The sequence below is a fragment of the Gouania willdenowi genome, chromosome 3 (assembly GCF_900634775.1).
Source record: "Gouania willdenowi chromosome 3, fGouWil2.1, whole genome shotgun sequence".
NCBI classification, from domain to species: domain Eukaryota; kingdom Metazoa; phylum Chordata; class Actinopteri; order Blenniiformes; family Gobiesocidae; genus Gouania; species Gouania willdenowi.
In genome coordinates this window covers 28,569,154-28,582,150 of record NC_041046.1, presented here as the reverse complement: position 1 = coordinate 28,582,150, position 12,997 = coordinate 28,569,154, and the positions used below count along the sequence as shown (strand labels likewise).

The 12,997-nt window shown below is 37.2% G+C and overlaps 1 protein-coding gene across 7 annotated transcripts in view; it reads left to right on the top strand.

Annotated features, from left to right (window-relative positions):
* tead1b (TEA domain family member 1b) overlaps positions 1-12,997 on the top strand; it is a 61,373-nt gene that overhangs the window by 45,740 nt on the left and 2,636 nt on the right. For 2 of the 7 annotated variants that reach the window (XR_003676302.1, XM_028477190.1), the window contains 9 exons: positions 1,321-1,536; positions 4,635-4,646; positions 6,078-6,209; positions 6,484-6,530; positions 6,620-6,678; positions 7,733-7,857; positions 9,871-10,044; positions 12,534-12,674; positions 12,761-12,913. Coding sequence is in view for 6 of the 7 variants with exons in the window: in XM_028477190.1 (XP_028332991.1) it covers positions 1,321-1,536; positions 4,635-4,646; positions 6,078-6,209; positions 6,484-6,530; positions 6,620-6,678; positions 7,733-7,857; positions 9,871-10,044; positions 12,534-12,674; positions 12,761-12,913 (1,059 nt within the window). In the remaining variant the exon portion in view is untranslated. Of the gene's footprint in view, positions 1-1,320; positions 1,537-4,634; positions 4,647-6,077; positions 6,210-6,483; positions 6,531-6,619; positions 6,679-7,732; positions 7,858-9,870; positions 10,045-12,533; positions 12,675-12,760; positions 12,914-12,997 lie in introns of those variants that run through there. The other 5 variants (XM_028477199.1, XM_028477235.1, XM_028477207.1 and 2 more) reach the window with 5 other exon arrangements.

The following is a 12,997-nucleotide window of genomic DNA, read 5'->3' as shown; positions in this document are numbered from 1 at the left end:
TTTATGAGAAAAGTACCGACATTAATTATTATTATAATGTGTTTGATTGATTGATTGATTGATTAATCTACCTGTGGATAAAAACCTCAGGGTCATGCATTCAGTCTGCAGTACGTGAGCGCCCGACTGCAATGCAGTACATTTGCAATGTATGACCGCATCAGCTGAAAATTGTTGGTCAGTCTATCAGATGAAAATCTACATCTTTCCTATAGGATGTCATGGGGTTCTTTCCTAAGCACTGCTGTCAGATTTGCACCAACCAGGATCTGCTAAGAATGCACAGGTCATTTTCCAAGAGAACTGATTGGTCAGGAGACGGTGCTTCTATACTCACTGATCTGTTATCCACAACTTAACCTACTCCCGACCAGCCTAAGTTACCATGGTGTTTTACCTCAGTGACAAGTTAACCAGCGTCATAGTATAGCACACAGAATAGAGGAAATCCAGCTTCATAGTACAGGCCTATGTGTACAGTGTTAACAAGTTTGAAGAGCCAGCTCGCTGATGTAAAAACAGTGTGTTGCTTCTAAGATTCCTGTGTGTTTGATTTATCCATTGTCATTTTGCCAGTGTGCTTCCCAAAGGCTGACTGATTGTCACCTAAAGCAGGAAATTACCTGCTTGTGTGTGTGGATGAGTGGACGTGTGGGGGGTGGATTTGATAGATTGTATCAACAAAAATCTAGTGTTTTTTTTACAAAAGTATGTGGAACTTAATTAATGTTCTTCAGTTACCAATGTAGGATTGGTAATACTTATGATGAATAGCTTGGATTCAATTCAATTTAACTTTTATTGTATAGAGCAAATTACAACAAAGTCATCTCAATGTGCTTATCAAAATATAAAATTCATAATAACAAAGAAAAAAACAGATTCAGGTATATTTAAAAGATTATTCATTAACTAAGCAGTCATCCGGATGAAGGTAAGTTAGGTCCCCTGGGACATTGGTTTGAGTCTCTAACCTAACCAATTTGGTTATGGTTTCTATGGTTAATAAAGGTAATGCTAATACATTTTTTGTGACATGTAAAATAACTGCCCGTTTTGCCCCCAACATATAGCTGCAGTATCAGCAGGACATTTTCCAGCACACCAGATTAACATCTGCATGCTTTTAATGTGTGCTAAGGAGGCCTGTGTCCTCTTTAATCAGTTCACTTAGCTGATGAAATCATTGGCTGTTAGCTTGCTTTGTGGATTGGAGGTGCCTTTGTTTCACTTCCTGGATCATGTTTAAACAAATAAATCCACATTGTACCATTTTTTTTTTCTTGTTTTTTATTTTCCTTTTTCTCTGTTTTAATGGAGGTGTCTAGTCACATGCAGGTCTTAGCAAGAAAGAAAGTTCGAGAAATCCAAGCTGCCATTAAGGTACGTCTGGCTTGGCCCAGTTGCAGGGGGCTTTTCATTGCCATGGTTACAGGCTCTTCCTTTGTTTTCCCCTTCTCCCCTACCCCGCAGGTGTCTAGTCACATTCAGGTTCTTGCCAGAAGGAAATCTCGTGAGTTTCATTCCAAGCTAAAGGTATGCGCTTTTCTGCTTTTTTTTTTTGTTTTGCTTGTTGGTTGCTGTGCGTCTTTACTTCCTGTTTCCTGTGGTGACAGAGTGAATGTCTGGTGCTCGGATTCATTCTCCGTCAATTAGTTTTTTTCCCACTGATCATGTTTCCTAACCTCTCACTGCTCTCGCAGTCTTCTAAAACCCATGCTCTGAGATGCTGTTCCTCTCCGCTCCACTTTGTTCCAATCTGCAGCCATTTGCAACCTGTATGAACCCTAAATCAGTAACAACACCTTTTTCATCAGCGAGATACTACAAAAGTGTCAGAGATAACATTTGAAAAATTGCATTGCAGGAATTCAAGAGTTAAAAACTTAAATTCTACATTCTACCTGATAGTTTTTACAATTACATGCATAAAGCATGTCAAAAATGTCTTTGACACTTGGAAAGTGCAAAATATTCTAACTTTACACTCCTTCATTTAAAAGACATGCCTCCATGTCTGTCAGTTTGCTGGTAAAACATTTATTGGCATTGATTCTGAGCAGGTTCTGTAACCTTTTATAGCAACAATAACCTAGTACCTTAAAAACCTGTAACAGCGGGATTTCTCTAATCAATTAAATGAATTGATTCAAGCTTAATAATAGGCTTTAACAATTGATTGATCAACCCCATGCAAAGCCACATGTATGCTAATAAAATCACAAATTGCAGAAATGTGAAGTATTTACCATGGCAAAAAAGAGAAGCTGTTTTTACCTTGAACCTACCAAGAAATGAATTATAGTGCAGATCCAAAGCACAGACCTATTAATCAAAGTCGCTGACAAAGGCCATTATGGCTCATAAGAAAGACACATATTAGTCTATACAGTCACATATGACACCTTCAATGTGGCCTGATGTGTCAAATGTTTGAAACACACAGAGAGGTTTAGCCGGTCATTGGTGACCAAGTGTTAATTATGAATATTTACCCTGGTTGTGTTTGATTAGTAAAATACACAGAGGTACAAATATCTGCTTCTTCAACAGCAAGAACCAAGTATTCTAAGAGCTTTTTGAGCTCTTAAAACAGTTACTATTAATTATAACTGAAAAATCTGTTTGATTGTATGTACTATTTTTAAAAAGTAGAACTAATTATTATAAGTATTTATTATTTGTAAGGTTTTATTTGTATAATTAACGTCAAAGTATTGCCATTAAAAATGATAAAATACAAAAGGTTCAGTCAGTGTCACTGATGGAGGGACTGCTCTCATGTGTCCGTGCAGGTGATTTTTTTGGAGCTTGTGTGATATGACATGTTTAGATGACTCAGTCTACGCTCTGAGGAACCAACCCAACATAACTGAGTCAAATAACATAAAGATCAGTCAGTCATGATGAACCAAGATACAAGTTGTTTTTTTTTTTTAATTTTGCCTATGATGAGAGAGAGGGATTTTTAGATTTTTGAAACTGATCCACAATCAGTTTATTAACTTTTTGGTTAAAGTGTTTTTGACGTAATCCTGCCAACAGAAAAATAATTAAAATCCAGTGAAAATATTCATGGATTTAAAAATATAACAGTTGCTTTGGGTTGTTTTTACCTTTGCAGAGGCTGAGCTTCTTGTTGTTGTCTTCTTCTGACCTGTGCTTTGTCTTTGTATCACTTGCTGTTTTATCTGCTTATACTCTCTTTAATGTTTTATTTTTCACTGTAAACCTCAAATTGAATTCTGCACACATCAAAAAGCATGCTGGCATTGGCTGTTGGTGAGTGGTGCTTCTCTGCGTATATTTCTTTACAAGGCAGATTTGATTTTTTTTTTTTTTTTATTTTAAGGCGGCATGGCAAAGCAAGGGTCTGTGTTTAAGAAATGAAGAGGAGATTCCACTTCCTTTGACACTGTAACCCTACGGTCCCCTGCTGTCAAAGGCTCAGTGGTGCACATTCAGAGCAGAGAAAGGCTGTAAAGCTGGCTGTTTCTGAAATGCCCTCTGCTTTCTTGTTCTTTCCATCAATCTGTTGATAACTCAAGCCTTTCACAATGCCCTGGCTGTCAGTCGTTTTTCTTTTTCTCCGTTCAGATGTCGTCATTTCAGCGCAGACCTGGCACTTATTTCAGAAATAGTGAAATCTGCTAAAAACCACAGGAGAAATCTTTTCAGGGCAACGTATTAAATTTGGAGCGGAGCATTGTGGAAGAACTAATCTTGAATAATACTGACCTGTAATTTAATGTTCGACAATGAAATGCTTAGGACACTCCACTCGTGTGTACCATTTTTTTTTTCTTGTATGTTCATATACTGTATGTATGCCTTGCTCTGCTTCCAGTATTCAGCACAAAATAAGGACCATTCATCCTTTGTATGAATCCCCTGTTTCATCTCCTTTAAATCAAATTAGAGCTCAATGGTAAAGAGGAATACAAGTGTGCCCTTCTTTTTAGGAGGCATCTCTGCCTGCTATTGGTGGCATTTTACTGAAATTACAGTCATTAGTCCTTGCAATGCTGCTCTGTTGTTTTGTGTCTAGGGTTGACTACTGATCAGTCAGTGAAAACTTTTAATAAACATGACTTTTGCCGCAGAGATAATTTAGTTTTTTTGTGTTGACACCTATGGATGCATATCTTTACCATCATTCAATTTGAAATGGATCAACAGAAATGCTTTTTTATTTTCAGAATATAGCTGCATTTTTTAACTCGTAAATAAAATGAATAATGAATAAACCAAACTGCATTTTTATTTTCTTCAAGGTTGCTCATTGTGCAATTTAATTGAAATGACAAAAGAAATTACATTTCAGTTTTAATTTTCAAGGGAAAATTTGAAAAATTTAAATGCATTAGCAGAAATGCTAATGCATTGAAGGTTGTAGCTGCACTATTTGACTCATAAATCATTGGATTAAAATACACTAAAAACAAATATCTATCATCTAATTTCTTTCCTATCTATTGGTTTCCTTGTTAGGCTTCCTAATCAATGAAAATATAGGTTTTAATATTTCCTGGTTGACACATCTATGTATTTATCTGGTGGCTGAAAGTGCAAAGCTAATGTTCTCATGCATAGCTTATATGTAACACGGTAAATCTCTGTTTTTATGCTTTCAGGTTACAAGTATGGTAAGTTCAAACTTCCCTTTATGATGTGCTTTCTGCTTTATATATTGATGTTGTGTGTGTTAGCATGCTGTAGCTTCACAGACATCACCACTGCCACTGCCAGCATGCTTAGCTGTAGCTTCTGTCTCCAGTGAACCTGCATGAGTTTGTTTTTTTTTTACTATCAGAGGTGTGAAGAGTACTGATGTATTCTACTCAAGTAGAAATACTGTCGCTTCATTCATGAAATTGTACTCAAGTACAAGTAAGTCCCACATAAAATACTCAAGTACAAGTAAAAAGTAGCTGAATGAAATAGTACTCAAAGTAAAAGTTACTAGTTACTTTCATTCCTTACTTTTTATTTTTGGTAATAAATCTTGCCACGGTTTCCTTGCATACAGTAAACATCTCATGTATAAATTTAAAAAGGAAGAGACCAAATCTTGCACAATTGGAACTTAATTTAAAAAAGCATCTGTATAAAATAAAATGTTTTTACAATTCTTTTTTTAAATGAAATAACACCAATGAATTTAATTCAGAATATATATTAAAAAAAAAATAAATCATAGGCTCTAAGTACAGATACATTTATAAACTAAAACGGAGGAAAAAAAATAACATTCAATGCTGTTTTGGCGCCGTGCATTACATTTATTTACTCAGTAACTGTCGAGTGTAGAAATGTAATGAAGTACTTTACTTCTTTTAAAACATACTTAAGTACAAGTAAAATGACTGATTTAGAAATATACTCAAAAAAAAGTACTAGTACCCATAAAAGCAACTCAGTTACAGTAGCGTGAGTACTTGTAACCTGTTACTTTCATCTCTGATTTGTGTCGGCTGCAAAAATATTTTAGGAATTGAGTAGAAATAACAAATGTTTTCAAGAGAGAGAATTCCACACAGCAAAATATAGAGCAGACGTTTTATAATGAACCACTGAAATCATAATTCTGTGTATAGATTTGTATAAGGAATATATAATAATAAGGAAAATGAACTAAGCAGTGTTTCAACACTTAATAAGTTTCTGTCCTTCGTAGTCTTTACATCAAACATAAAGCAACAAAAATGCTTTGACTGTGGAAAATGCATTTTTTTCACGTTTGATGTAAAGACCATATCGTCCTTGATAAAAAAAAAAAATGCTCCTGAACACGTTTCTAAAAAAGTGATGCATTGTGGGATTAGTCAACAATGACTCCTCTTACTGCATACCACTGCTACCATACATTGGAACTTGGCTGGCGTTGTTGAGCACATACCTTTTGAAAAGAGCCTTAGCATAGCATCGCTGACGCTGCTTCTTTTAACCCGCTTGTTTGTTTGCTGTTGTTGCTGATCTTGGTGATGTTTTCAGCCTGTTGTTGTTGAGACCTGGGCTACATGCCCCCCTCCTCTCCCTCTGTGAATGCTAAGCCTTTTTTGTGACTGTTGTTGAAGGACCAAGCCGTAAAGGACAAAGCCCTCCAGAGCATGGCCTCCATGTCCTCAGCTCAGATTGTTTCTGCCACGGCTATTCACAACAAGCTGGGCCTGCCAGGCATCCCTCGACCAGCCTTTCCTGGAGCAGGGGTAAGAGCTGTCCTGCCACCCAGCTATTGATCCACCCCGTCCAGCTACAATAAGAGACACAATCGGGCCAAACACACTATCGCTCTGGACAAATCACATTACACACCATGGCTTTGCACAATTGCTGCTATCAGATAAGCACATGATCAAAAGGATCCATAGTCCAGATAACAACATCCACTGAACATTGAGCTGGAAGCAATTCTGATCTTGTTGCTCACAGCTGCTCAAAATTGGCTGATTTGTGTCGATCGTTTCCATTCTATTTCTCTAGCTATGGCAGGGGATGATATCTACTGGTCAGCCAGGATCTTCACATGAGTAAGTTTAGGCAAATTATACAAAACAACAATTCCATTATAAAAATACAGTATTTTTGTTGTGCGTTAATTACTATTTTCTTCCTGCAGCATCAAGCCTTTCTCCCAGCAACCCTATCCCATCCAACCAGCAGTCACAACCATTTCAAGTGAGAATTTACAAACTCTTCTATAGCTCGTAAAGAAAATCACAAGCTGTACAAGTGGTTCTTAGACTGAAGAAGCTGGCACAGTGTTGTACAGACTTATTTAGGCTTTTTAATGCCACGGCACACATTGTGCTTTGAAAAACAGATACGCATTAGCACAGCAGTAAAACATTGTTATGTAGGTTGTTTAAGTGAAATTATATTGCTTTTCATGTCATTTTGTTTCGTTTTTGAGTGGGGTTGAGGGGCTGTACGTTTGAAACAAAGCCGTGTGGTCCTAAGGTTTGTTTGGAAGTGTAGCTGTCAACTGTCCTAAAATAAATAAAGAATCCAAAGTGAGGAAGGCTTAAGAAACAGATAGATTTTGAGGAATTACATGTTCCATTTAGACAGGAGAGATGACATCATAGTCTAATGGAAATCAGTGTTTCCCCTAAAATATTGTTGTAGGACAGTCCCGATGAGAACCCCCACCCCCTCCACTGTAAGATCAATGTAATTCACGTATAAAGACTCAGGTTATGAAAAATAGAAAATATTATGGGGGTAATTTGGCCCCCGTGGTCTAAAAAATGCTCCCGTTTTGAAAATGATCGGGGGCCATGGAAAAAACATACTTTACGCTATGATATTATTATAGATTAAACTGCACAATGCAAATAATAGAAAATCTCACCCTTTCTTATTCAGATAGGTTTGTACGTACCGTAGTACGGTAGCTATTACAGAAAGAAGAAGACAGATGTAGGGAAAGGATGGGTTTATTTAGCTCTTAACAGCCTGTAAATATTACACAAAAGATAACCTTAAAAACCAATAGAAGTATAATGTAAGTTTAAGAGACCTACACTTTCTAAAGAAATTTATATATACATTATGTCTCATGAATACTAAGTTGTTGACAAAAAATTTGGAGGCAATTTTGGCCAGTGAAACAAGGTTTTGGGGGGAATTCTTGGCTAAATTGAGGGCAAAATGGCCCGTGGCCCTCGCTAATTTCTGACACTGTAATGACTACAGCAGAAGGATACATTTGTGCTTCTTTTTATGACAGGTTATGAGCCGACATCAGTTCCAACCCCCACCGCACCAGCATGGCATGGCCGCTCTATTGGCACATCCAAACTCCGACTGGTGGAGTTCTCCGCCTTCCTGGAGCAGCAGAGAGATCCAGACTCGGTGAGCAAAGCATGAAATTTTACTATCCCAGGGTGTTCGTTCCCACTTCTTATCAGTGTTTTCTCCATGAATTCACTGGGACACATTCCCAGGCAGCAGACAGGAGGCCAAAACAAGCTTAGAGAGGCGAGGTCCAGCTTAAAACTACAACAAAGAGCTCAAAACTCTTCAGAAAGAATGATTAATCAGCTGCTTGGAAGCCATGCTTTTAATGGCATTGTTTGTCTACCTTTTTATGTAGACAAACAATAGTATTAAAAGAAAATAGTCATAAATCACAGGCATGATGACTCAGTTTTTATTTTTGTATGTTCTCCCGACTCATAATATTGGTTTTAGAATGAAAGAAAGTAAGGTCATCTAAAGGCCAGTTTAGTTTCAAGGTTTCAGAGTAAGTCACTCTACCCTTTTGGATGGATGGCTCTATTCTGGCTCTACTCTTTCAGGGTGCTCCTGTTTAATGGATTAAAGGTTTTTTTTTAATTTTTTTTTTTTAAAGAATTCATACAGCTTTCTCAATTTAAAAAAATAAAATACTAATCAAAATACAATACTGTTTTCTGTTTACATTTTACAAAACTTCATTATTCCTTTGCAGCCTGGTACCAAATGGTCTACGGCAGTGGTTTTCAAACTTTTTTGCCTCAAGTCCCCCTTTCAATTATTTCTGAATAGTACCCCTTTGTCTGACTACAACATTTTGCTTAGAAAACTATTTAAAAACAATAAAGATTACAAAAATAGAGCATAAAGATGGAATGAACTCGTGATAACACACATTTTAAAGAATCTCACTTTGTAAATAAGTGGAAAGAAACAGTATTTAGTGCAGTCAGTATTTACCAACCTTTTTTTGGATCGTGACCCCAATATCAAGAAATGTTTCGGGCGACCCCCAAGACATTACATATATATATATATATATATATATATATATAACTAGGTGTATCTTTCACAAAGTGAAAGCATAGGAATGCAGTTGTTTAACATTGTGTGTTGTTCATTAAAAAAACAAAAAAGAATAATTATTACAAAATTTATTTTTAAAATCTATTTTAATTTTTCGGAAATTTCAGGCGACCCCACATGGGGTTCCAACTCCAAGGTTGAAAAACACTGATTTAGTGAGTTCTGAATAGATTTATTCCAATAGTTTCTATAATTTCTGGTCATCTCACGCCTGGGGTGGGACCAAGACTGACCCTTTATTTGTTAATTTTCCACTCTCTCTCTCTCAAGTACCCACTGTAGTGCCCTTTCCTACCCCTAGGGGTACACGTACCCTTATTTGGGAAACACTGATCTACGGACCAGTGGTTGGGGACCACTGGATTAGAGATAGTATAATAGTAGTAGCTAGGGGTGTCCTGATACAACGTCTTCACTCCCAATATGATACTGATATTGCATCTTTGAGTGTTTATCGATACCGATATTGATCCGATACAATATCAGCATGGATAATACATGATTGATCAAGTGAAATTACTCCGAACTAGAGTCAGCAACAGTAGGTACGAGAAAAACTGACCCATTAATTAACCCTAAATATTAGAATATTCCAAAAATGAATAAAGACAATTTAAAAAAATAAATTTGAGGACCCAGAACAATAAATACACTAAAAACAATATATATTGGATCAGAGATTTTACATCCAGGCCAATATGATCCGATACTTTTTTGTTGTTGTTGCTGATATCGGACTGATATCAATATGGGATCAGAATTCTTACAATAATAAGTATCTCCAGAAAATATCCAAAATCGTTGACAGTAACTTTATGTACATTTTTACTTAGCAACCAGAGCCTCTTTTTTATTATTATTTTAACTCAATCTCACAAACTATGTAATGTGTGTAACGTGGTCTTTTCTTCAGTATATTTTGCTGTAATCACTTCCCTCCCTTATTAACTACCATTCTGCATAAATTGTATGTAATTGCCTTTTTTTCGACTTTTCAAGCAATGCATTGAGAATGTGATTATCTGTTTTCACCTTTACTTTCAGTACAATAAGCACCTGTTTGTTCACATCGGGCAGACAAATTACTCTTACAACGATGCTTTGCTGGAATCTGTGGACATTCGTCAGATTTATGATAAATTTCCTGAAAAGAAAGGAGGACTGAAGGAGCTTTATGGAAAAGGACAGCAAAATTCATTTTTTCTCATCAAATTCTGGGTGAGTTTATATAATCTGCTTTTGTTGAAATGTATGCACCAAATGAAATTTGAAAGATAATTCAGCCTTGTGTCGTACCCATGTTGGGTTGTGTATATTGTACAGTTTTGTGGCTGGATGTCGTTCAGGTTTGTATTGAGAGACTGGATGTAATCGTGTCTCCTAAATGCACTCTGATATGTTTAGATATGCATTGCTGGAGAGCGTTTGATCAAAGCACATTCTAATTTGCTTTATTATCTCCAAACAATGGCGTGACCTGGTAGCGCTCATAATGGCTGTTCACAATTGTGTGCATTTCCCCCCCATTGCAAAATGCTAACTAGAGGCAGTCAACAAAGTACAAACATATGCACAGGGACCAAATCCTCTCAAATTCCTTTTGAAGTCACCGACGAATCTAAATTTCAAATGAAAGAATCTGCACAATAATGACCGAATAACTGCTTTACTTAATGAAGGAGGAGAATGTTGTCGGAGACCACTGTCTCTTATTGTGACCATAATGAACAGGATGTTGGGGGCATGGAGAGGCTACCCTCCCCGAACAGACTGATTCAACCTCAGAAACCCATTCTTTGTTTTTACCATAACATAATATATGTATGTATTTATTTATTTAATGTTTATTAGATACTTTTGAGATTTATGTTTAACACATGTTCATTAACATACCTGTTCCATTACATTAATAAAGAACAGGTGCTGAATAAAAGCGAATGTAGGACTATGCGATATGGACCAAAACGAATGTCTCAATATTTTTTCTCAAAATGACGATATACGATATAAATCTCGATATTTTTTAATTCACATAAAGTCAGACCAGAAAAGCCATTCTGGGTAAACTGTGCTGATGCAAAATGCCACACAGACTGATTTATTAACAAAAAGCTGCACAATACGTGCCGCTTTTGGCTTTTCCTAAAACAAGTATTTTAAGACAAAAGGAGCTATAAAAAAATAAATGTATTGATATAGGCGATTGTAATTTTCTATATCGCCAAAACAGAAAACTTGATATATCTTGACTCTCGATATATTGCCCGGGCCTAATACAAACGTCAATAAAACATTTTTGTTCTTAAAACTGATTTGTCTCATTTCTGTCAAACACACCTAAAGTTTCAGCAGTAATAGTATTTTGTAACATTTATTCAAATACAATATTTAATCTTAATTTGCAATTTCACTGTATCCTGAAAACGTTAACGTTGTACTGAGTAGGCCCACATGAAGCTGTTTTAGTTAAAACGTTGTCAATGTGCAGCAGAAAATTCAAAGGAACATTTTAAACGTCTGCTTCTCTCAAAAAACAATGTCTGAAATGATTGTGTTAATGAATCATTGTTTGTGACATTAGCAGTGTTGTCTTTTTATCCTCCTCTGTATCACAAATAATATATTAGCACATTAAGAGGTTATTGGTGAGTTTTTAACTCTGTCAGACACATAATCTGACAGAGTTGATTAAAGACCGTTTACTGCACACTAAGGCCCTGTTTACAGGACAACGTTTTGCTTCTGTTTCTGTTTTTGTTTCCACAAAGTTCCGCATTCAAACGGCAACGTTTTCAAAACAATCCGCGGAAGCTAAAAAAAACAATGCAGTATACATGCCAGGCCAATAGATGGCGCTGTAGTTTTGCAATCACCCAAAATGAGACACTTCCTCTGAACACAAGTAGTATTAATCAGACCTTTAAAGTTGGACGAAGTTAGACCCGACCCGTAGCCGTTAGCATATGGCCTGAGCCTAAATAAAGCGGATCTCTCTTTAATCCTGAACCTATTGCTGCCGACACTAATGAATTCATTAGTGCACATGTAGAATGATCTTAGGCAAGTTCCTTTAATAACTCAACTTTATTTACTAGCCACTCGATCTGCATTCAACTATAAACATGACAAGCAGCTTCATGTGATGCTACACGCTGCGTAGCGGTTTACTGCAGCAACACACCTGCTTCTACATATGTATTTACAAGGAGTCAAAGATAAGCCATTTATGCATTTTATAAGTTGACCATTTATACCGTAGAAGCGGCGCTGTTTATGATACGGGAAGTGATCAGCCAGATGTCTCCCAGTCACCCTGCTGCGTACACACACACACACACACACACACACACACACAATTATTCCCTGGTAATGACGTCACTGGAGTGACCAAAAAGCACCACTGTGTTCAAGCGACTGCAGTTGCTACAGTCACATTCGGTGTGAACACACCTTTAGTGTGTATTGGGCTGTCGTAAAGCAGTACGTGTTGTCATGAGAACGAGAACAGAGCTGCGAGACTGGTACCGGGTCGGAGGCAGGGAAAGTTTTCTGACCAGAGACAGCAGGGGGGATGAAAGACCCCCCAATCACCCCATAAACACGTGTCAGGGACTACGAGGAGGATTTATTAAGGTGAAAAAGTGACTTAGTTCTGCTTTAAGGTATCTCAGTTTTTTTAATCATGCTGTGTTGGTCCTCTCCCTCAGGCCGACTTGAACTGCAACATTCAGGATGAGACAGGATCTTTTTATGGAGTCACAAGTCAGTACGAGAGCTCAGAAAACATGACAATCACGTGTTCGACAAAAGTTTGTTCCTTCGGCAAACAGGTGGTGGAGAAAGTGGAGGTATGAACTGAAACTGTAATGACAACAGAAGATTGACTTTAGATTCCTCCCCTGATGTGTCTGATGTGGAACGTCTCTCTCCTCAGACGGAATACGCACGGTTCGAGAACGGACGTTTTGTCTACAGGATAAGTCGGTCGCCCATGTGTGAATACATGATCAACTTCATCCACAAGCTAAAACATCTGCCGGAGAAATATATGATGAACAGCGTGCTGGAGAACTTCACAATCTTATTGGTAATGATCACCTCTCTGACCTGAGAGGACAACCTCCCTCTGCAGGCCGCTCATTCTTCTCCTCATGGCTGTCGGGGTGTGTGT